The sequence below is a fragment of the Coregonus lavaretus genome, assembly GCF_964263955.1.
Source record: "Coregonus lavaretus genome assembly, chromosome: 29".
NCBI lineage: Eukaryota > Metazoa > Chordata > Actinopteri > Salmoniformes > Salmonidae > Coregonus > Coregonus lavaretus.
In genome coordinates, this window is record NC_140016.1 from 39,262,027 (window position 1) to 39,282,842 (window position 20,816).

General features: G+C 43.2%; 1 protein-coding gene across 1 annotated transcript; it reads right to left on the minus strand.

The window, feature by feature from the left end:
- Window positions 1–16,287: 16,287 nt before the first annotated feature.
- On the minus strand, window positions 16,288–18,691 carry LOC311104695 (BTB/POZ domain-containing adapter for CUL3-mediated RhoA degradation protein 3-like; the record flags this gene model as incomplete). Its single annotated transcript, XM_084146575.1, has 6 exons — window positions 18,483–18,691; window positions 17,570–17,739; window positions 17,165–17,248; window positions 17,018–17,070; window positions 16,653–16,848; window positions 16,288–16,506 (listed from the first exon to the last, which is right to left on the minus strand). The coding sequence occupies exons 1-6, from the start codon at window positions 18,688–18,690 to the stop codon at window positions 16,288–16,290; spliced, it is 930 nt and encodes a 309-aa protein (XP_084002701.1). The 5' UTR covers window position 18,691.
- Window positions 18,692–20,816: the final 2,125 nt, after the last annotated feature.

The window sequence follows — 20,816 nt, forward strand, 5'->3', positions numbered from 1 at the left end:
GCCATAGATGTGGTCTTTCTCTCTGAGAAGGCTGTCAAACTGACGGTGATTCAGGCTTCTGGATCGGATGAAATTAACAGTTTGGATGACCACTTTCATGACGTTATCCATCTTTAATGACTTGCAACACAAAGCCTCCTGCAGTGAAAAGTCCAAAAATCACATCCTCCATTTGCAGATTGCACTTTCTCTCTAAACTTTGTCACAACGCCTGCTTTTTTTCCCGATCATTGAGGGCGCACCATCTGTAGCCAGGCTGACAGCGCGGGACCAGTCCACTCCGACCCTGTCCAGCGCACCGACGAGTGCGGTGAAAATATCAGCTGCTGTCGTTGTATCTGTCATCGGCACCAACTCCACGAACTCCTCGGTGACGGTCAATGTGTCATCAACTCCGCGGATGAAAATGGCCAGTTGTGCAACATCTGTAATGTCCGTGCTTTCATCAATTGCAACCGAAAACGCAATAAATTACTTTACTTTTTGCTTCAACTGGCTGTCCAAATCCACTGAAAGATCAGAAATCCTGTCTGCAACTGTGTTTCTTGTCAGGCTGATATTTGCAAAAGCCTGGGCTTTTCAGGGCACACAATCTCCGCTGCCTTCATCATGCATGTTTTTACAAATTCACCCTCACTAAATGGTTTTGAAGCCACTGTGATTTCATTAGCAATGAGGTAGCTAGCTTTCACTGCAGCGTCACTGATGTCTCGGCTCTGAGTACAGACTGCTGTTTCTTCAGACCCGCCAACAGTTCATTCACCTTCTCTTCTCCGCTGTCCTTGAAAGTTGTCATATTTGTCGGCATGAAGACTCACATAGTGGCGACGAAGGTTATACTCTTTCAGCACTGCAACATGCTGTGAACACACCAAACATACAGCTTTCCCATTCAATTCCGTGAATAAATAGGAGGATGACCATTTTTCTTGGAACACTCTGCGTCCACTTTTCTATTTTTTGACAGAGACATATTGGGGCAATGAGGGTGCCAAAGCACATAATGTTAAAAGTAGAAGCCGTAATAAATATTGCGGGCAAAACAAAGTAGCTAATCCGGACTGGCTGCACTTGCTTGACCTACTTGCTCTGCCCCGGTATAAACAGTTTGCTTGCTTAACACAATTGATATTGCGCCATCCAGTGGACGCAATTGGAACAGCAGTTTATTTTATTGAAAAATTGCAGCTCATTTTTATTCTTTACAAAATCATCTCGCGGGCCGGATTAAACCCGTTTGCGGGCCTGATTCGGCCCGCGGGCCGGACGGTTGACACCCCCTGGCCTATTAAGTCAGTGAGTTCTATTAGCACACATTTCTTAGCAGAGGGTGGACAGTAAATTCCCATGATTGTTATTGTAGAGTTAATTCCTAATTGGAGACTTAAGGCCAAAAATTCTAATTTCTTTTGGATGGTGACAGACTTTAACATTGAAACAGAAAGGTGATCTTTTACATAAATGATTACATCACCCCCTTTACTCTTCCTGTCTGCCCTGAATACTCTGTAACCAGCTATAGCAATCTCAGAATCCATTATTTTCTCAGTTATCCATGTTTCTGACAAGAAACAAATGTTTGGATTTGCGTGAAAGACCCAGATCATAATGTGATCAATTTTAGACAATAGGCAACATATGTTTAGGTGCATAATTTTCAAACCTTGAAGGTCTTTGTATTTCAGTGGTGTATCAATACATGCCAGATCATTACATATTCGATTTGCGGTTTCAGAGCTAACAGACTACTTCAAGAAAATGGGCACAAGATTGCTATATACAACACCAGTATGATAGCTAGATACAAGCCTGTTGATAGTTTTGGAGGGGCTAATAACAGTGATCTCCCTATTGTAGCTAACATAACTATTTGTGGAATTTAGGTCAGCAATCAAAAGATAACTGTTGTCAAAACTATTGACAAAACAAGTAGTTTCAACATTGGAACTAACAGAGCCATTGCAGGGAGGATAATTAACAGGCACAGGATAACTATTTACAACACACTTATCAGTATTGAGAACAGAAGCAGAAAAGTGGCACTCAGAGTAAATGTCACTGATCACCTTAGCATATCTTGGTGCTGACAGTCACTTTTCCAGGGCTGCCTTATAATGCTGTGAAAGGATCCAGGAACCCAAATTATTCTGGTACTGTCACACCCGGGCTCTGGGACTCTATATGTTGAGCCAGGGTGTGGTCATTCTATGTGTTGTATTTCTATGTCGGGAGTTCTGGTTGTTGTGTTTCTATGTTGGCCAGAGTGGCTCCCAATCAGAGGCAACGAGTGTCAGCTGTGGCTGGTTGTCTCTGATTGGGAGCCATATTTAAACTGTCTGTTTTCCCTTTGTGTTTGTGGGATCTTGTTCCTGTTGGGTGTTTCCGTTTTGGTTTGTTGCCGTGTCGGTTGTGTTGTACCGAGGACGTCACGTATCGTTTCTTGTTTTGTTCGTGCATTCATTAAATAAAGAAGTATGTTCGCAACTAACGCTGCGCATTGGTCTACTCCATACGACGATCGTGACAGGTGGATCCCATCCCCCTTATAAAACGTGTTTTGTTTGCAAAAGGTTTCGAAATTGTCAACAAAAGTTACACCCATTGAGCTGCAATAATCACATACCCAGTTGTGAAGATAAAGAATCCTGCTAAAGCGTTCAATGCCATGATTCAGAGAGGGCACAGGGCCAGATATGATGGGTCTTTTATTAGTACCTAGCAGAGAATCAATCAGCTCTTTAAAATCCAGTTTCAACTGTTCAGAGCTGCCCTTCATAATGTCATTAAAACCCACATGGACTACGATAGAACCGATTTCCATGTCCTGCCTTAGAACATTCGGGAGCAGCTTAGTAATGTAATTTACTCGAGCTCCATGATAGCACAGTGTTTTTGCACCAAGAACAGTGACATTTCTTACCACGGAGCTGCCCAAAATCACGGCTGGCGAGAAGGACGAGGAAATCCGCCCTCTCCCACGCTTGCGAGAGGCAGGATAACTTGAGTCCTTAGCTCCTGGCTTCTGGTGCAGGCCTCTGACAGATGGAGAAGCCCCGCTCGATCCAGAGCTGGGACAGAAGGTGGCCGACGTCGACTTCGAAATCGTAGGGGAAGGAGTAGGCACAGCGGCCGCAGACACAGGTTCCCCCAGCAACGATGGTGCAGGAAGATCAGGCTCCAGGGAGGCGAAACTATTAGTTGTTTGTATCCGGGCCTCTCGTTGGGAGTGTAGCCTTTCTTTGCGGGAGGCCACTGTCTTCGGCTTCCACGGCTCGTGACATGCGACCATCGTTGATTGGCATGCTCCTCTTGCTGTGCTTCGCTATCAGATGGAGTAGGAGAGGAGGGAGATGGCTCCCCTGGCGAACGAACTCTGGGCAACACCAGCCAGTCGGACAACAACAAACAGCAAGGCAGAGATGCATCCAACAAGCCCGAACGCCATCCAGCCACCGGCGTAGACAGTTAAACATTCCACTCTGCGTTTTCCCCAGTTTCGTACGTAGACTGGCGACCTGCTTGATCAAGGAAGCCACTTCAATCCTATAATCAATTGTTCATGCACTGGTGCTTTTGTTTAGGAATACAGCAAATCATTTCATCTGTGCACCTGGCTGGTTATATTATTATTACTATTATCATCTTTTTCATTTCTACTTTGTCAAAAGAAGCTGTAACTGGACTTTTATTCATTACTATAACTCTATTACTAATCAAATCTACAATTAAAGTTGATCAAATGGATTACACTGTAATGTTTTATTGTAAGGAAAACGAAAACAGGCTATAGGCCTACGTTTTTTTTTGTAGAATTATACAAAACATATCATTGACTCTATCTAAACAAATAACTATTGTTGTTGTTTTTTCTTCATGCAATTAATCCTATACAATAGTTTATGCACTATTTATCAAGCGTTTATTTATCAAGCATGTTTGCGCACCTTGCAGGTTGATATGCATCTGATGCATCTGCTAAAGGGGACGCCCGGCAACGTTCTCTAAAGGGTATTTATATGCTGAAAGGCCAGGCGGTTCTAATGTTAAGATGTTATAACTGCCAGAGGTTTGGGCATGTGGCAACAGCCTGTAAAGAGAAAAAGAGGTGTGCCAGGTGTGAAGGGGAGCATGAGTATGGGAAGTGTGGAGATGGTGTACAACCAAAGTGCTGCAGCTGTGGGGGTGCTCATAGTGTGGCATATAGTGGGTGTGAGGCAATGAAGCAGGCAGTGGAGGTGCAACAAGTGAGAGTGGAGAGAAGGGTGTCATATGCTGAGGCAGTGAGGGTGGTCCAGGTCCAGGGAGATACAGGTTCAAGGGAGAGATGGGTAGGAGCATCTAGACCGGGGATTACGGGGCAGGTGGGCAGTGATATGTTATACATAGATAAGAGGAAGCTGGTGACGTTCATAGCAGGAGTTATCAATAGCACTGCTAAAGCACAATCTAAAACAGAGGGGATTCAGCTAATAGTGAAAGTGGCTGGGAGACATCTGATTATGACAGGGTTGACATGGGAAGAGGTTCGAGATGACCTCAGTCAGCCCGAGGATGGAGTCAGGCGCTGCTCTGCATTCTTAACAACAAGGCAGGTCCTACAGGCCCTAGTTTTGTCACACCTGGACTACTGTTCAGTCGTGTGATCAGGTGCCACAAAGAGGGACTAAGGAAAATTGCAATTGGCTCAGAACAAGGCAGCACGGCTGGCCCTTGGATGTAAACTGAGAGCTAACATTAATAATATTGCATGTCAATCTCTCCTGTCTGAAAGTGGGGGAAAGATTGACTTCATCACTACTTGTATTTTGAGAGGTATTGACATGTTGAATGCACCGAGCTGTCTGATTGAACTACCGGACCCCCATGCATACCCCACAAGACATGCCACCAGAGGTCTCTTCACAGTCCAGAACAGACTATGGGAGGCGCACAGTACTACATAGAGCCATGACTACATGGAACTCTTTTCCACATCAAGTAACTCATGCAAGCAGTAAAATTACATGGATTTTGTGTTGTATATATGTGGTAGTAGAGTAGGGGCCTGAAGGCACACATTTAATATGTTGTGAAATCTGTTGTGAATGTATTGTAATGTTTTAAATTGTATAACTGCCTTAATTTTGCTGGAACCCAGGAAGAGTAGCTGCTGCCGTGGCAGCAGCTAATGGGGATCTATAATAAATACAAATACAAATGTATTACTGGATCTTAGTTATGGTGGTAAAACTACAATGGAATGCTCAAAGCCTGTTGGCTAATGTTCAAACAGTTCATTGTGGATATGCCAGCTAAGCCTGATGTGATTTGTGTGCAGGAAACATGACTCAAACCAACTTTGGAGTATCATACAGGCATATGAAGTGGTTTGTAGGGACAGAGATGGGGGGGCCGGATGTGACACCTTCATAAAGCAAGGACTTCCTTACAGGGTGCTAGGCAAAGGTATTGAACAGGAATATGTTGTGGAGGAGGTGTTGTTGAGAGGAGGGGTGCTAGTGGTTGTGAATTACTACTATCCTTGTCAGATATTGGACCTGGATGTGCTGGAAAGGGTGGAGGGCCAGGATAGAAGTAAGGTAATGTGGTGTGGGTATTTTAATGGATGGATGGAAATGGCCTATTGATGGAAAATCTCATAGAAATGAAAGATCTAGTGTGCCTGAATGATGGCCGAGGGACCCGGATTGATGTAGCCACAGGGAAAGAGTCTGCCTCACTCTGGTATCTAGTGTGATGACAGGAATCTGTGATTGGGCGGTATGGGAGTAGTCGACAGTAGGGAGTGATCATTACCCGATAGTATGCACAATCGGCCGGAGGTAGGAGGAGGTGTCAGTGGATGGAGTAGGCAGGTGTGTGTTTGGAAGGGCAAAGTGGGATCAGTTTCAGGAGCTGAGTGAGCAGGTGATTGCTCGGGTGGATATGAGAGGGGATGTGGATAGTATGAATAACTGGGTGAGAACAGCTTTAGTGGGGGAAGCTACTGAGGCTATACCTAAGAGTTCGGGGAGGAGGAGGAAAGCAGTCCCATGGTGGACAGAGGAGTGTGGGGCAATGGTGTGGAGTAGGAACAGGACATTTAGAGTACTAAAAAGGATGCATAACTTCCAACATCTGATTCAGTATAAGCAGGCCCAGGCCCTGGTGAGGAGAACGTATCTCTCTCTCTCTCCATTGAATACAGGCGGTTGACGTCAACAACCCTCATCGAATATTCTAAAAAAGATAATAATAATGAGATGTATCCACCAATCCAAAGAAAGGATAGGCGGGAGCTAGACAGCCAGCCATGCCGACTTAAAAGCAAATGTATTCTTGATCCAAAAATGTGGTCGGAGGCTGTCAACTTCCTTCACAACAGCTCTATTCAACAGCTCTGCGCTGCTCCGCGAAGCGCAAGAAGTATGAATGCCATGACTTCTACAAGGGCCATACAGTATCACTCTAAATGCTGCAATGCCAATGCAGACCTCGGATTGACCATGCAGCTCATTTAAGACTTGTATGGGTAGGTAACAACACATCTGCCACACTGATCCTCAACACGGGGGCCCCTCAGGGGTGCGTGCTCAGTCCCCTCCTGTACTCCCTGTTCACCCATGACTGCATGGCCAGGCACGACTCCAACACCATCATTAAGTTTGCCGACGACACAACAGTGGTAGGACTGATCACCGACAACGATGAGACAGCCTATAGGGAGGAGGTCAGAGACCTGGCCGTCTGGTGCCAGGATAACAACCTCTCCCTCAACGTGACCAAGACAAAGGAGATGATTGTGGACTACAGGAAAAAAAAAAGAGGACTGAGCACGCCCCCACTCTCATCGACAGGGCTGTAGTGGAACAGGTTGAGAGCTTCAAGTTCCTTGGTGTCCACATCACCAACAAACTATCATGGTCCAAACACACCAAGACAGTCGTGAAGAGGGCACGACAAAGCCTATTCCCCCTCAGGAGACTGAAAAGATTCGGCATGGGTCCTCAGATCCTCAAAAAATTCTACAGCTGCTCCATCGAGAGCATCCTGACTGGTTGCATCACCGCCTGGTATGGCAACTGCTTGGCCTCCGACCGCAAGGCACTACAGAGGGTAGTGCGTACGGCCCAGTACATCACTGGGGCCAAGCTTCCTGCCATCCAGGACCTCTATACCAGGCGGTGTCAGAGGAAGGCCCTCAAAATTGTCAAAGACTCCAGCCACCCTAGTCATAGACTGTTCTCTCTGCTACCACACGGCAAGCGGTACCGGAGTGCCAAGTCTAGGTCCAAAAGACTTCTCAACAGCTTCTACCCCCAAGCCATAAGACTCCTGAACAGCTAATCATGGCTACCCGGACTATTTGCACTGCCCCCCCCACCCCATCTTTTTACGCTGCTGCTACTCTGTTAATTATTTATGCATAGTCACTTTAACTCTACCCACATGTACATATTACTTCAACTACCTCAACTAGCCGGTGCCCCCGCACATTGACTCTGCACCGGTACCCCCCTGTATATAAAGCCTCCCTACTGTTATTTTATTTTACTTCTGCTCTTTTTTTCTCAACACTTTTTTGTTGTTGTTTTATTTTACTTTTTTATAAAAAATAAATGCACTGTTGGTTAAGGGCTGTAAGTAAGCATTTCACTGTAATGTCTGCACCTGTTGTATTCAGCGCATGTGGCCAATAAAATTTGATTTGATTTGATTCACATTAATGGCGCTGCATGGTCAATCCGACATCTGCATTGGCCGTGTAGCATTTACGGACGGCCTCTGCAGAAGTCAGGGCATTCATACTTTTTGCGCTTCACGGAGCAGTGAAGAGCTGTTGTAAAGGAAGTTCTCAAGGAAGTGAGTGTGTGTTTATACAGGACTTCCCACCCTCACCTACCGTCAACCAATCATGTCAATGCGGAGCTATACAGAGCCCTCCGCACTGTTACAAAATTTGAGCAGCGCATGGAGATGCGGTACGGAGCTCAATTTGGCCTCTGCGTGCATAAGGAGGCTCCGCGATTGCATCACACCATCCATACGGCGCCTATGACCACATTTTCGGATCAAGCATAAATTGGCTTTTAATTGGCTTTAACATCCGTTATGTTGCGGCGGATGTCATGCAGTTCAATGGGGACGTCCACAACAGAGTGGAAATGCAATGCCCCCTTGCTGTTGAAGGCTCGGTTGTGAGATGGACGTGGCATACTTTGACATTTTACAAACTTTGCATCCTCTTCAGTCCAGCCAGAGTCCGTCAAAGGACAGGAAGTTACCAAACCACAGAAGAAGATGAAAATATGTGGTTTTCGGTGATGGCTTTATGGGATAGCAAGCATTGGGTATATGTTGTGAAATTGTTAGATATTACTGCACTGTTGGAGCTAGAAGCACAAGCATTTCGCTACACCCGCAATAACATCTGCTAAACACGTGTATGTGACAAATAACATTTGATTTGATTTGAACTTGTAAACAATTACCCATTCCTATAAGTGAGTCCTATTTTAATAGTAATGTTAAATAATACACATTGGCTGTTAAGCCAATTCTATTACATGACTGTTGCCTCCCGTTTAAGTTTATTGTGATGGTAATGACATTTGTTTTTGATGATAATTTATTAGGTGGAGGTCACTAGCTACAATGATATTTTCAACCTAGCCTAGCTTTCAGCTAGCTTACTAGCTGCTCTGCAGTACAAGCTAGCTTGACTTGCTATAAAGTTAGAGAAACAAGTTGAGGAAAATGTAACTAAACAAAACATGTTTTATTATTACCTGAAACAATGTGATCTCTTATGAGAGGCTCTCCTTCATCTTGCATTACAAACACTACACCTGTCTGCGTTCAGTAGCGGGGCAAAACTCAGTGAAGATGACGTACGGCGTAATGAAATACGTCACAATGTAAACGGGGCATTATGCTTAATGGTTTCTATACTCATTCAACTTTCTCTTTCACAATGCAATGTATTCTGTTATACAACGGTGGGTCTAATCCTGAATGCTGATTGGTTAAAAGCGCATTCCAGCTGGTGTCTATTCCACAAGTTACCACCTGCTAAATCTATGACATTAAAATGCCTATTTACTCTGTTCTATCTGTCTGCGCAATCCACTGTCTCATCAGCCCAGCCAGGCACGTTATGAACTTTACCTACACTATAAAAAGCATCTAGAAATGTATTTTAGACTAACGTTTAGTTTTCAACAGCGAAGATTTGTATAAACCTTGCTGTCTGTCTCTCCGACATTTGCAACATTGTCTCAATATTCAAATTCGATCTCCAGCTGTCCCATAGTAATGAACATGTAAAGGGTCGGGCGTCGGGACGAGACAAACATGCAGGCAGCGTTTCTCAGCCAGTCGAAATCATGAATCAGCTGCCATAATTTTTATGGATATACAGTGCATTCGGAAAGTATTCAGACCCCTTCCATTTTTTCCCACATTTTGTTATGTTACAGCCTTATTCTAAAACGGATTAAGTTAATTTGTGCAGCATTGAAGGTCCCCAAGAACACAGTGGCCTCCATCATTCTTAAATGGAAGAAGACTCTTCCAAGAGCTGGCCGCACGGCCAAACTGAGCAATAGGGGGAGAAGGGCCTTGGTCAGGGAGGTGACCAAGAAACCGATGGTCACTCTGACAGAGCTCCAGAGTTCCTCTGTGGAGATGGGAGAACCTTCCAGAAGGACAACCATCTCTGCAGCACTCCACCAATCAGGCTTTTACGGTAGAGTGGCCAGACGGAAGCCACTGTTCCGCAAAAGGCACATGACAGCCCGCTTGGAGTTTGCCAAAAGGCACCTAAAGGACTCTCAGACCATGAGAAACAACATTCACTGGTCTGATGAAACCAAGATTGAACTCTATGGCCTGAATGCCAAGCGTCACGTCTGGAGGAAACCTGGCACCATCTCTACGGTGAAGCATGGTGGTGGCAGCATCATGCTGTGGGGATGTTTTTCAGCGGAAGGGACTGGGAGACTAGTAAGGATCGAGGGAAAGATTAATGGAGCAAAGTACAGAGAGATCCTTGATGAAAACCTGCTCCAGAGCGCTCAGGACCTCAGACTGGGGCGAATGTTCACCTTCCAACAGGACAATGACCCTAAGCACACAGTCAAGAAAATGCAGGAGTGGCTTCGGGACAAGTCTCTGAATGTCCTTGAGTTGCCCAGCCAGAGCCCGGACTTGAACCCGATCAAACATCTCTGGAGAGACCTGAAAATAGTTGTGCAGCGACGCTCCCCATCCAACCTTACAGAGTTTGAGAGGATCTGCAAAGAAGAATGGGAGAAACTCCCAAAATACAGGTGTGCCAAGCTCATACCCAAAAAGACTCAAGGCTGTAATCGCTGCCAAAGGTGCTTCAACAAAGTACTGAGTAAAGGGTCTGAATACTTGTGTTAAAATGTCTAAAAACCTGCTTTTGCTTTGTCATTATGGGGTATTGTGTGTAGATTGATGAGAAAATAAAATAATGTAATCCATTTTAGAATAAGGTTGTAACGTAACAAAATGTGGAAAAGGTCAAGGGGTCTGAATACTTTCCGAATGCACTGTATACAAAGAAATGTCAATTGAAGAAAGGTAAAACAAAATGCAGCTAGTTTACAGTCTTTCCAGCTTCAGTTTGAAGTGATTGCGTTAGCTGTATTGTTGGCTAGTTCCTCTCAACAACAGTGTCCTGACGAGTGAGCACATTTTCTATGCCAGGCAAAATCGTAAGTTAGCTAACTGTAAGTTAGCCGTAGTTGGCTAGCTAGCAAGCAAGGGATAAGAACGTTGCCAGCTAGTATGGCAATGTAACATTTAGAACGAACGACTGTGCAACGTCCATAGATACAGAACAAAAACACTAAACGACTATAGATACAGAACAAAAAGACTGAACGACTGTGTCGCATCTCTAGCAACCGAACCGATAGAACGAACGACCAGCCGGCTTGCAACCCTAGATTTGTGTCGGGACTATATCTTGTGGAAGGCTGAAATAGTATGAATAAATTCATCAAAATAAAGTTTTTAATGAAAATATGTCAAATATTATTTAAATATGTTGGTAACCCGTTGTTTAAAAGTGATAATACCATCGAAGCCGGTGTTTGGAGGATATATTGGCACGGTTTGCCGGCCCGAGACGACACCAGTGCCAATACACCAGCTTCTCGGGCATTATCACTTAACGAAGTTACTGAGTTTTTAACAGATTGTTCATTCGTAGAATCAATTTATAGACATAAGTGATAAGCCCTATTTTAAACCCTCCCCCTTGCCCCTAACACACTTGATTCCCCTTATTTGTTTGAAAGTACAGAATTTGGTGTAAGGAATATGATAGAAAATGCACTTACTGTCCCTGAGGGCTAGGTGGAGCTATTGCCAAATTACTAGTACTGTGTCTAGAATTAGAATGAATATATTTTCTAAACAGAATATTTGCTCAAAAACAGTCCACATGTTCTATAAATGAATCATTGCTTAACTATCTTTTATGCATGACAGAAGGATCAATGTCGAGGTGAAAGCAGGCAATAGCTTAACAACCATCAGAGGACATTGAATGGGAATAATCTATGGTAATAATGCAGTCTCACTGGTGACCTTGAGTTTCATATACAATAGAGGCTTTCAGAGCACTGAACAGCACCTAGAGTTTGAGTATTGTTTTCATGTTATGGTTATTTATTTCTTGTTTGCCATTTTGTAGGCAGTTGATTTTGCAGCCAATCACTTTTGAATGCTGCTCTTTTTCACTGCAGGCAGACAAAGGACAGGAAGAGGTCCACTTCATTTTGGATCACCACGGGGGGCGTGTGAATGTTCTCCAGAGAATAGTGACAGGAGGTAATCTCCCAAATGTCAATGAGGACCAAGGGCAAGCCCCTGAATATTGCCCTGAGGGCCATGTCCAGCTGCCAGGAGAGCCAGTCTCTGCCACCAAGAGTGTGCAAAGCTGTCATCAAGGCAAAGGGTGGCTATTTGAAGAATATTTTGATTTGTTTAACACTTTTTTGGTTACTACAATATTCCATATGTGTTATTTCATAGTTTTGATGTCTTCACTATTATTCTACAATGTAGAAAATAGTAAAAATAAAGAAAAATCCTTGAATGAGTAGATGTGTCCAAACTTTTGACTGGTAGTGCATGTGTCTCTCAATAACCTTTAAAACTATACTTACACCGGTGTCAGCAAATATGCACCTAAGCTGCCACAATTTTGATGGTGTTCAGAAATACCTACAAATTTGTTGAAATGTTTTTGCGCGTATGCTTTACAATGTTTTATGCTGCATAATCTGTAATGATAATCTAACAATAAATCAGTTGCATGTAATAGTTTCATTTAATAAAGTGTAGCGTAGGTGATTTTGAATCACACTTGTGATGAGGTAGCCCTGCCTGAGAGTTGTAAGACCAAATGACACCCTTGGAGCTTGAAGAGTCCTCATGGTCTACTCTAATGCTACTTTCAAATGCTCTTCGGACGTGGGAAATACAAGGTTTTGACTGGGGAAATACCTCTTGAACGACCTTCCCAAATCAGAATATTCCGAGTGGGAAAATCTGAGATAATTTTGATACAGAGTTTACAAGTTGTGCCATTTCATCACTGACCTTTCACTTTTTCAACCAAAAGATGATAAAGCAAATCAATTTTTTACATCATCAAATGTGTATATCAATGTGGATAATGAAGCAAGTTTGACCATATTGTCAATCTAGCTAACTTTATCATTAGCAATGTTAGCTAGCCCATCTAGCTAGCTAAAATATCATTGTTTGAAGAATTGTTCCAACTTCAAAAGCACTTGAAGGCATCATAATGGTTACCATGTTGGATTGGCAAGCGGGAGACCCGAGTTACATATCCAGATTAAAACATAACAGGGGTGGGGGCAATTCCTATAATTCAAATTCAAATTCCCTCTGCCTGTAAATTCCATAAATTAAAATGAAATTCCATCTCAATCTTGTAATCCATAGTTAATTAAATTCCTTTCAATTCCAATGTTGGGTAAATTCCAAAAATATAATTCCCAATTCGATATTATCCCCAACAATTCCATATATTCCAATTCTAATTCAATTCCCTCAGGCTGTCAGGCTGATACTGTCACTGTTCAGACAGCCCAGCTATACTGGAAATACATCATTACAAATTGAAATGATTTAAAACAAACCCCGGAGTCAAATTTGATACCATAATTTCTATTAACTGGGAAATGCACAAATAGCCCCCCCAAAAATACATTTTCAATGTCGGGATTCAATTCCTACGGTGGTGTATTGCTGGCACTCAGAAATACATATTTTTCATATCATTATTACTAGATAAGAGAACGTTATTATGAAATAATTCAATAACTCCTTATCACAAAATAATCCATTATCTCGTTATTATGAGAAAGATAACATTATAATGAGAAAGATGACATTATTACGAAATAATTCGGTTGCACAATATTATGAGAAATAGCCTTTATTATGTGGAAACGTTAGCATAGGCTACTTGTCAAGCTTGGCTTACTCTCATGCACAGTTTGACATAATGGCCGGTTTGCTTGAGTTGATAAACTTTTATTTTTCTCCTCGGTTTGAGGTATTGGGAGATATTCGAGACCACTTGCGAAAGTATTCCCCCCCCCCCCCCCAGCATTTTTCCAATGTTGTTGCCTTACAACCTGGAATTAAAATGGATTTTTGTGGGGCTTGTATCATTTGATTTACACAACATGCCTACCACTTTCAAGATGCAAAATATATTTGTGGGTGAAACAAACAAGAAATAAGACCAAAAAAACAGAAAACTTGAGCGTGCATAACTATTCACCCCCCCAAAGTCAATACTTTGTAGAGCCACCTTTTGCAGCAATTACAGCTGCAAGTCTCTTGAGGTATGTCTCTATAAGCTTGGCACATCTAGCCACTGGGATTTTTGCCCATTCTTCAAGGCAAAACTGCTCCAGCTCCTTCAAGTTGGATGGGTTCCGCTGGTGTACAGCAATCTTTAAGTCATACCACAGATTCTCAATGGGATTGAGGTCTGGGCTTTGACTAGGCCATTCCAAGACATTTAAATGTTTCCCCTTAAACCACTCGAGTGTTGCTTTAGCAGTATGCTTAGGGTCATTGTCCTGCTGGAAGGTGAACCTTCGTCCCAGTCTCAAATATCTGGAAGACTGAAACAGGTTTCCCTCAAGAATTTCCTTGTATTTAGCGCCATCCATCATTCCTTCAATTCTGACCATTTTCCCAGTCCCTGCCGATGGAAAACATCCCCACAGCATGATGCTGCCCCCACCATGCTTCACAATGGGGATGGTGTTCTCGGGGTGATGAGAGGTGTTGGGTATGCGCCAGACATAGCGTTTTCCTTGATGGCCAAAAAGCTTAATTTTAGTCTCATCTGACTAGAGTACCTTCTTCCATTTGTTTGGGGAGTCTCCCACATGCCTTTTGGCGAACACCAAACGTGTTTGCTTATTTTTTTTTAAAGCAATGGCTTTTTTCTGGCCACTCTTCCGTAAAGCCCAGCTCTGTGGAGTGTACGGCTTAAAGTGGTCCTATGGACAGATCCTCCAATCTCCGCTGTGGAGCTTTGCAGCTCCTTCAGGGTTATCTTCGGTCTCTTTGTTGCCTCTCTGATTAATGCCCTCCTTGCCTGGTCCGTGAGTTTTGGTGAGCGGCCCTCTCTTGGCAGGTTTGTTGTGGTGCCATATTCTTTCCATTTTTTAATAATGGATTTAATGGTGCTCCGTGGGATGTTCAAAGTTTCTGATAATTTTTTATAACCCAACCATGATCTGTACTTCTCCACAACGTTGTCCCTGACTTGTTTGGAGAGCTCCTTGGTCTTCATGGTGCCCCTTGCTTAGTGGTGTTAAAGACTCTGGGGCCTTTCGGAACACCATAATTTGCAAATAAATTCATTAAAAATCCTACAATGTGATTTTCTGGAATTTTTTTTCTCAATTTGTCTGTCATAGTTGACGTGTACCTATGATGAAAATTACAGGCCTCTCTCATCTTTTTAAGTGGGAGAACTTGCACAATTGGTGGCTGACTAAATACTTTTTTCCCCCACTGTATATAAAAAAGAATAATGTATGCACTCACTAACTGTCTGCTAAATGACTAAAATGTCAATGTAAAATGTAGATTGCACACAGGTGGACTTTATTTTACAGTGGGGAAAAAAAGTATTTAGTCAGCCACCAATTGTGCAAGTTCTCCCACTTAAAAAGATGAGAGAGGCCTGTAATTTTCATCATAGGTACACGTCAACTAGAACTTGCACAATTGGTGGCTGACTAAATACTTTTTTCCCCCACTGTACATGATCCAGCATCTCAAAAGGTTATTTGGGATGCCAAAAGATCATTAATCCATGACTACAGTATAAAAAGTGGCTTTATTCACACCACTTACAATTCAGAGGTGGGTTGTAACTTATTACTTCAGGGTTAAGTTCCCCTAGGTAAAGATCTAGGATCAGCTCCCCCTCCAACAATCCTTAATCATTAGTGGGAGAAATACAAAGCTGACCCAAGATCACCATCTAGGGATAACTTCAACCTAATTTATCACACCTTTCAGTGTCTTTGTACATACCACCCTCTGATGGACGAAATGAGTACATACAGAAAATAGAAGCACCCAATTTCTAAACACATGATAAAATGCTGTTATACAGTTTACATATCACTTATTCAAACTAATGAATATATATTTTAATAAATGTTTTATCTAAAACTGCTGTGGTAGGAAAAGGTATTGTTCCACATTGTACATAATGTATATAATCCTTTAAATGCAATTGACCTGAACTAGCTATACTGCGACACATACCTGAACCTCAAAGCAATGTTGTAGTGACATGATAAAGTAAATCAGATTGTAAGCAGCACTTACACCCACAGACTTAAGGCACAAGATCTCTACTGGGCACAAGTAACATGTCTACATATAAAGACAAAACATTTGGAAATAAAGGAGGTAAAATACATTTTGACCACTGATAAATAGATGAGCTCTTATGGAGGGTTTAGAAAACACTGATACGGCCATTTGGGACAGCACATTAACTACAACACCCAAATCATGTTCTACTTATAATGATAGGAGACTAGCAACAGTTCATAAGTGGCTGTGGTGCAGAGGCAAAGAAGTCGCTTGTGGTCAATGTCAATGTACCTGTGGGTATACCGGTAGTGTGATCTCAGTGATGGGTAATGGTCACTGGCGAGGACTGTGGAGACTGATAATGTTGGTTGGCTGTTATAGTTACTGGTGGTGGTGGGTGCGGTCATCAGGGCATTTGATGTGGATGCGGCGTACTCTCTCGATGCGTTCCCGTTCCTCGTCCTCGTCCAGATGGTGGGATCGGCCTGCAGCGCCCCCTGTAGCCTCCAGTAGAGCGTTGTCTGGACCACGCCCGTCCTGAGACTCATACAGCAGGATGTTAAGCGTCTCCTCATAGATACGAGCCTCTGGGAACTCCACCTGAGGAAAGAGAATACTGTTTAGACCACTGCTCTAGGTACAAAGACAAGACTACTCACTGACAACCAGGCTAGTCTATGATTTGGTCAAAGCAAGAAACATTCATATCTTCCTTTTCTGTGGTCGTGCTGTGGGAAACTGCATACCTTGGTTTGCTTCTTCTCTGTGGCATAGACTATGGAGGTGCAGCACACCTCAGCGATCTTACGGCCCTGCCCATAGAATGACCAGCAGCAGATCTCATCCCCAATCACATCCTTGATGAAGAGCACACGGCCGTTGAACCGCAGAGAGAGCTTGTCAAACAGCTCAATGTTCTTCAACATGTTGTCATCTGAGTTGCTGTGAAAAGGTAATGACACCAGATGTTTATGTCTAGTTGTCAATCTGTTCAAATCGCTATGTACATCAGTCTATCCATGATACAATCCAATTCACACATACATGTAAGAAATACAGTATAAGCTCATTATAAGTATTTTACCACAATCATATGTAATGTTTAGCCTACCTGGTGTAAGAGTACTTGTTGTTGCTCCTGTTGTATAACAGCTTGACTGTGGGCTGTAATCCAAAATAAAAAAGGAACAGAGGTAGTCAGGGTTGAGAAACATGTATGTCAAATCATACATGTCAATTGTGAAATATTATTTTTTACCTTGGAGGTAGAGATTAGTCTCTGTTCTTCCTTTGAGGATGTGACCAAGGGCACTTTACAGAAGGGCTCATACATATCTTTGTTCTGAAAGCATGGAGGAAACAGGACCCAAATAATTCAATGAGTACAGTGGCCATACCAGCATGCAGAGAAAGAGAGACACCAAGATAGAGATTGATTACAGGTAAGTGTTTACAGTGTGTTAAGGTAATACACAATACAGTGGAGGTTGATGGGAGGAGCTATAGGAGGACAGGCTCATTGTAATGGCTGGAATGGAATCAATGGAATGGAGTCAAACATGTGGTTTCCATATGTTTGATACCGTCTATTTATTCCATTCCAGCCATTAAAATGAGCCTGTCCTCTTATAGCTCTTCCCACCAGCCTCCACTGACACAATACCTCCAAGGCAGCGTGGCACTCGTCAGCTAGCCCCTGCACCAGGTAGTACTTGGCCTCTGCCAGGAGCTCTTCCACCTCTCTCCGGATTTCAGGCAGAGGTACAGAACCATCACGCAGGTAGTTCAGAATGGTCCCAAAGTGCTTTCCACACCTGTCAATAAGGATCCAACCTGCAGGAGAGGTCAGGATTCATTACATTGAGAAGTGGCAGAGACAACACAGTGGAGATAGTAGACTGTGTGTGTATCTTCATTTAGAGCCATATCAGATGGGAGGCATGCAAGGGGAGCTATCAGATGGGAGGCATGCAAGGGGAGCTTGTTTGTAAAACTGATAGAATTGTATCCTATGCAGCATCAAGGAGCATGGACTTTACAGGACTCAAGACTTTGCAGTGGACAAAAGGTTTGGGAAACCCTGGCTGCAGTCAACCCATGTCATCATCAATGCCTTCTCCACAGATAGAACAAGGAGCTGTATAAATCTGAAACATCCCGTTGAAATTTCCACTCCCCATCAAATATGGTGAGGAGAGGAAGCCCAGTGGCCGGCGGTGGGAGAGTATGGAGCGAGATGGAACTGGGCTGACATTCTGCTGATTTTCTCATCTAAGAAAAGCCCGATCTCAATACAGTTTTCAGTTCCCAAAACTAGAATCTGTTACGAACAGAGTGAACTAAGTTTTGTAGATGTGGCCCCTTTGCCAAAGCTTACATTTTCAAATTGTGTTGTTAACAAGAACTGCAAGGACAAATTTAGTTATTGCACATGCGCACTTCACAGAGAAGGTGTTCCCTAATGGAAATATGCAAATACATGCTAGAATGCGCCACTAGGATCTCGCTAACTCGTGCTTGGCTGTGCCCAAAACGACACAGATGAACTTTCTTGGTTTAGTTATAAATATCTTTGCCTTCGCTGTCTGTGAGGACCTCCATCCTGCCACTGAACATGGCCTTGAGCATGGTGTCCTGCTTGGTGAGGGTCTGCATGGTGGTGTAGTAGAGCGCCCCGCCCACATTCAGCTTCACATACTTCGAGCTGGGGCAGGAGCCCTTGAAGGAGGTGGTACGGGTTGTAGACGCTGGCAACGCCGAGCTCACCGCACTTACTCCTGACATCTCTTCCTGTGGATCCAAACAGTCCAAATGGAAGTCATGATAATGCAATGGTATTCACAGATGTTATCAATCAGGCACCCCAAATAAATTGCATAATAACTATCTAGCTGGTTTGTTGTTTATATCATCGTTTATAGCTAGCAGAAAAGTACACAGAACAAAACCTGTTCTTAAACTAGCTAAATAGTTAGCTATTCTGGGTTCTCAGAATGGGGTCAATGTGACAAGTCTGTACTAGCTAACGTTTGTCATCAAAAGTTCATTAGCAAGCTAATCATAGAAAACAATACTTATACTAACTAGCTAAGGGACTTAACTCCAGGTTTAACATACACTCAGTGTACAAAACATTAGGAGCGCCTTCCTAACATTGAGTTGCACCCCCTTTTTCCCTCAGAACAGCTTCTATTCGTCGGGGCATACACTACAAGGTGTCGAAAGCGTTCCACAGGGATGGATGACAGTGTAGAATTTTATCAACCAGGAAATGACAGAGAGATTTACACTAGAGAACACTGTCACAAAGTCAGAACAGCTTTCTCCTTTTGACAACAAATGCCGCTCTGGCGCGAGAAATCAATATTCGAATATCACAGCCAATCACAACACTGCTGGCGGGTAAGTAGCTACTACCACAACTTTGGTAATACTGTGAAACACTATCATTCCACTATTAGTGCCAGATATATTGTGGAAATTTTCTGAAATAACAATGCAAAAAAATCCTATGTGTAGCACCTTTAAATATGTCGAACCTGGAGTTAAATCCTTTCTTACTAGCTATAATAACGTTAATTTACATATTCTAACTAGCTGTAGTAGCTACTTAATAGTTATCTAGTTATTTGGATGTACATTTCTAACTCTGGTCTGGCTAGCTAACTGACTTCATTTGAATGCTACTGACTCCCGAGTGGCGCAGTGGTCTAAGGCACTGAATTGCAGTGCTAGCTGTGCATCAAGAGATCCTGGTTCGAATCCAGGCTCTGACGTAGCCGACCGGGAGACCCATGGGGCGACGCACAATTGGCCCAGCGTCGTCCAGGGTAGGGGAGGGAATGGCCGGCAGGGATGTAGCTCAGTTGGTAGAGCATGGCGTTTGCAACGCCAGGGTTGTGGGTTCGATTCCCACGGGGGGCCAGTATGAAAAATATATTTTAAAAAATGTATGCACTAACTGTAAGTCGCTCTGGATAAGAGCGTCTGCTAAATGACTTAAATGTAAAAAAGAATGACGCCTTTACAGAATACAAATATTTCTGTAATACTGTAAAAGAAATGTGGCAAAGCAAGTAACTTTTTGTCCTGCATACATTTACATTTTAGTCATTTAGCAGACGCTCTTATCCAGAGCGACTTACAGTTAGTGAGTGCATACATTTTTTTTTCTTCCATACTGGTCCCCCGTAGGAAACGAACTCACAACCCTGGCGTTGCAAACGCCATGCTCTACCAACTGAGCTACACGGGACTATCCAAATTGTTATGTATGGAACAAATCCAATACAACAATTTATTGAGTACCACTCTCCATATTTTCAAGTATAGTAGTGGTTGCATCATGTTATGGGTATGCTTGTAATTGTTAAGGACTGGGGAGTTTTTCAGGATAAAAAAGAAACGGAATGGAGCTAAGCACAGGCAAAATCCTAGAGGAAAACCTGGTTCAGTCTGCTTTCCACCAGACACTGGTGGAAAGCAGGACAATAACCAGCAGGACAATAACCTAAAACACAAGGCCAAATCTACACTGGCGTTGCTTACCAAGAAGACAGTGAATGTTCCTGAATGGCTGAGTTACAATTCTGACTTAAATCTACGGCAAAACCTTAAAATGATTGTCTAGCAATGATCAACAACCAATTTGAAAGAGCTTGAAGAATTTTGAAAAGAATAATGGGCAAATGTAGCAGAATCCAGGTGTAGAAAGCTCTTAGAAACATACCCAGAAAGACTCACATCTGTATTCTCTGCCAAAGGTGCTTCTACAAAGTGATGACTGTGTAGCAGTCTTATGGCCTGGAGATAGAAGCTGTTTTTCAGTCTCTTCGTTCCAGCTTTGACGCACTTGTACTGTCTCTGCCTTCTAGATGGCAGAGGGCTGAACAGGCCATGGCACGGGTGGC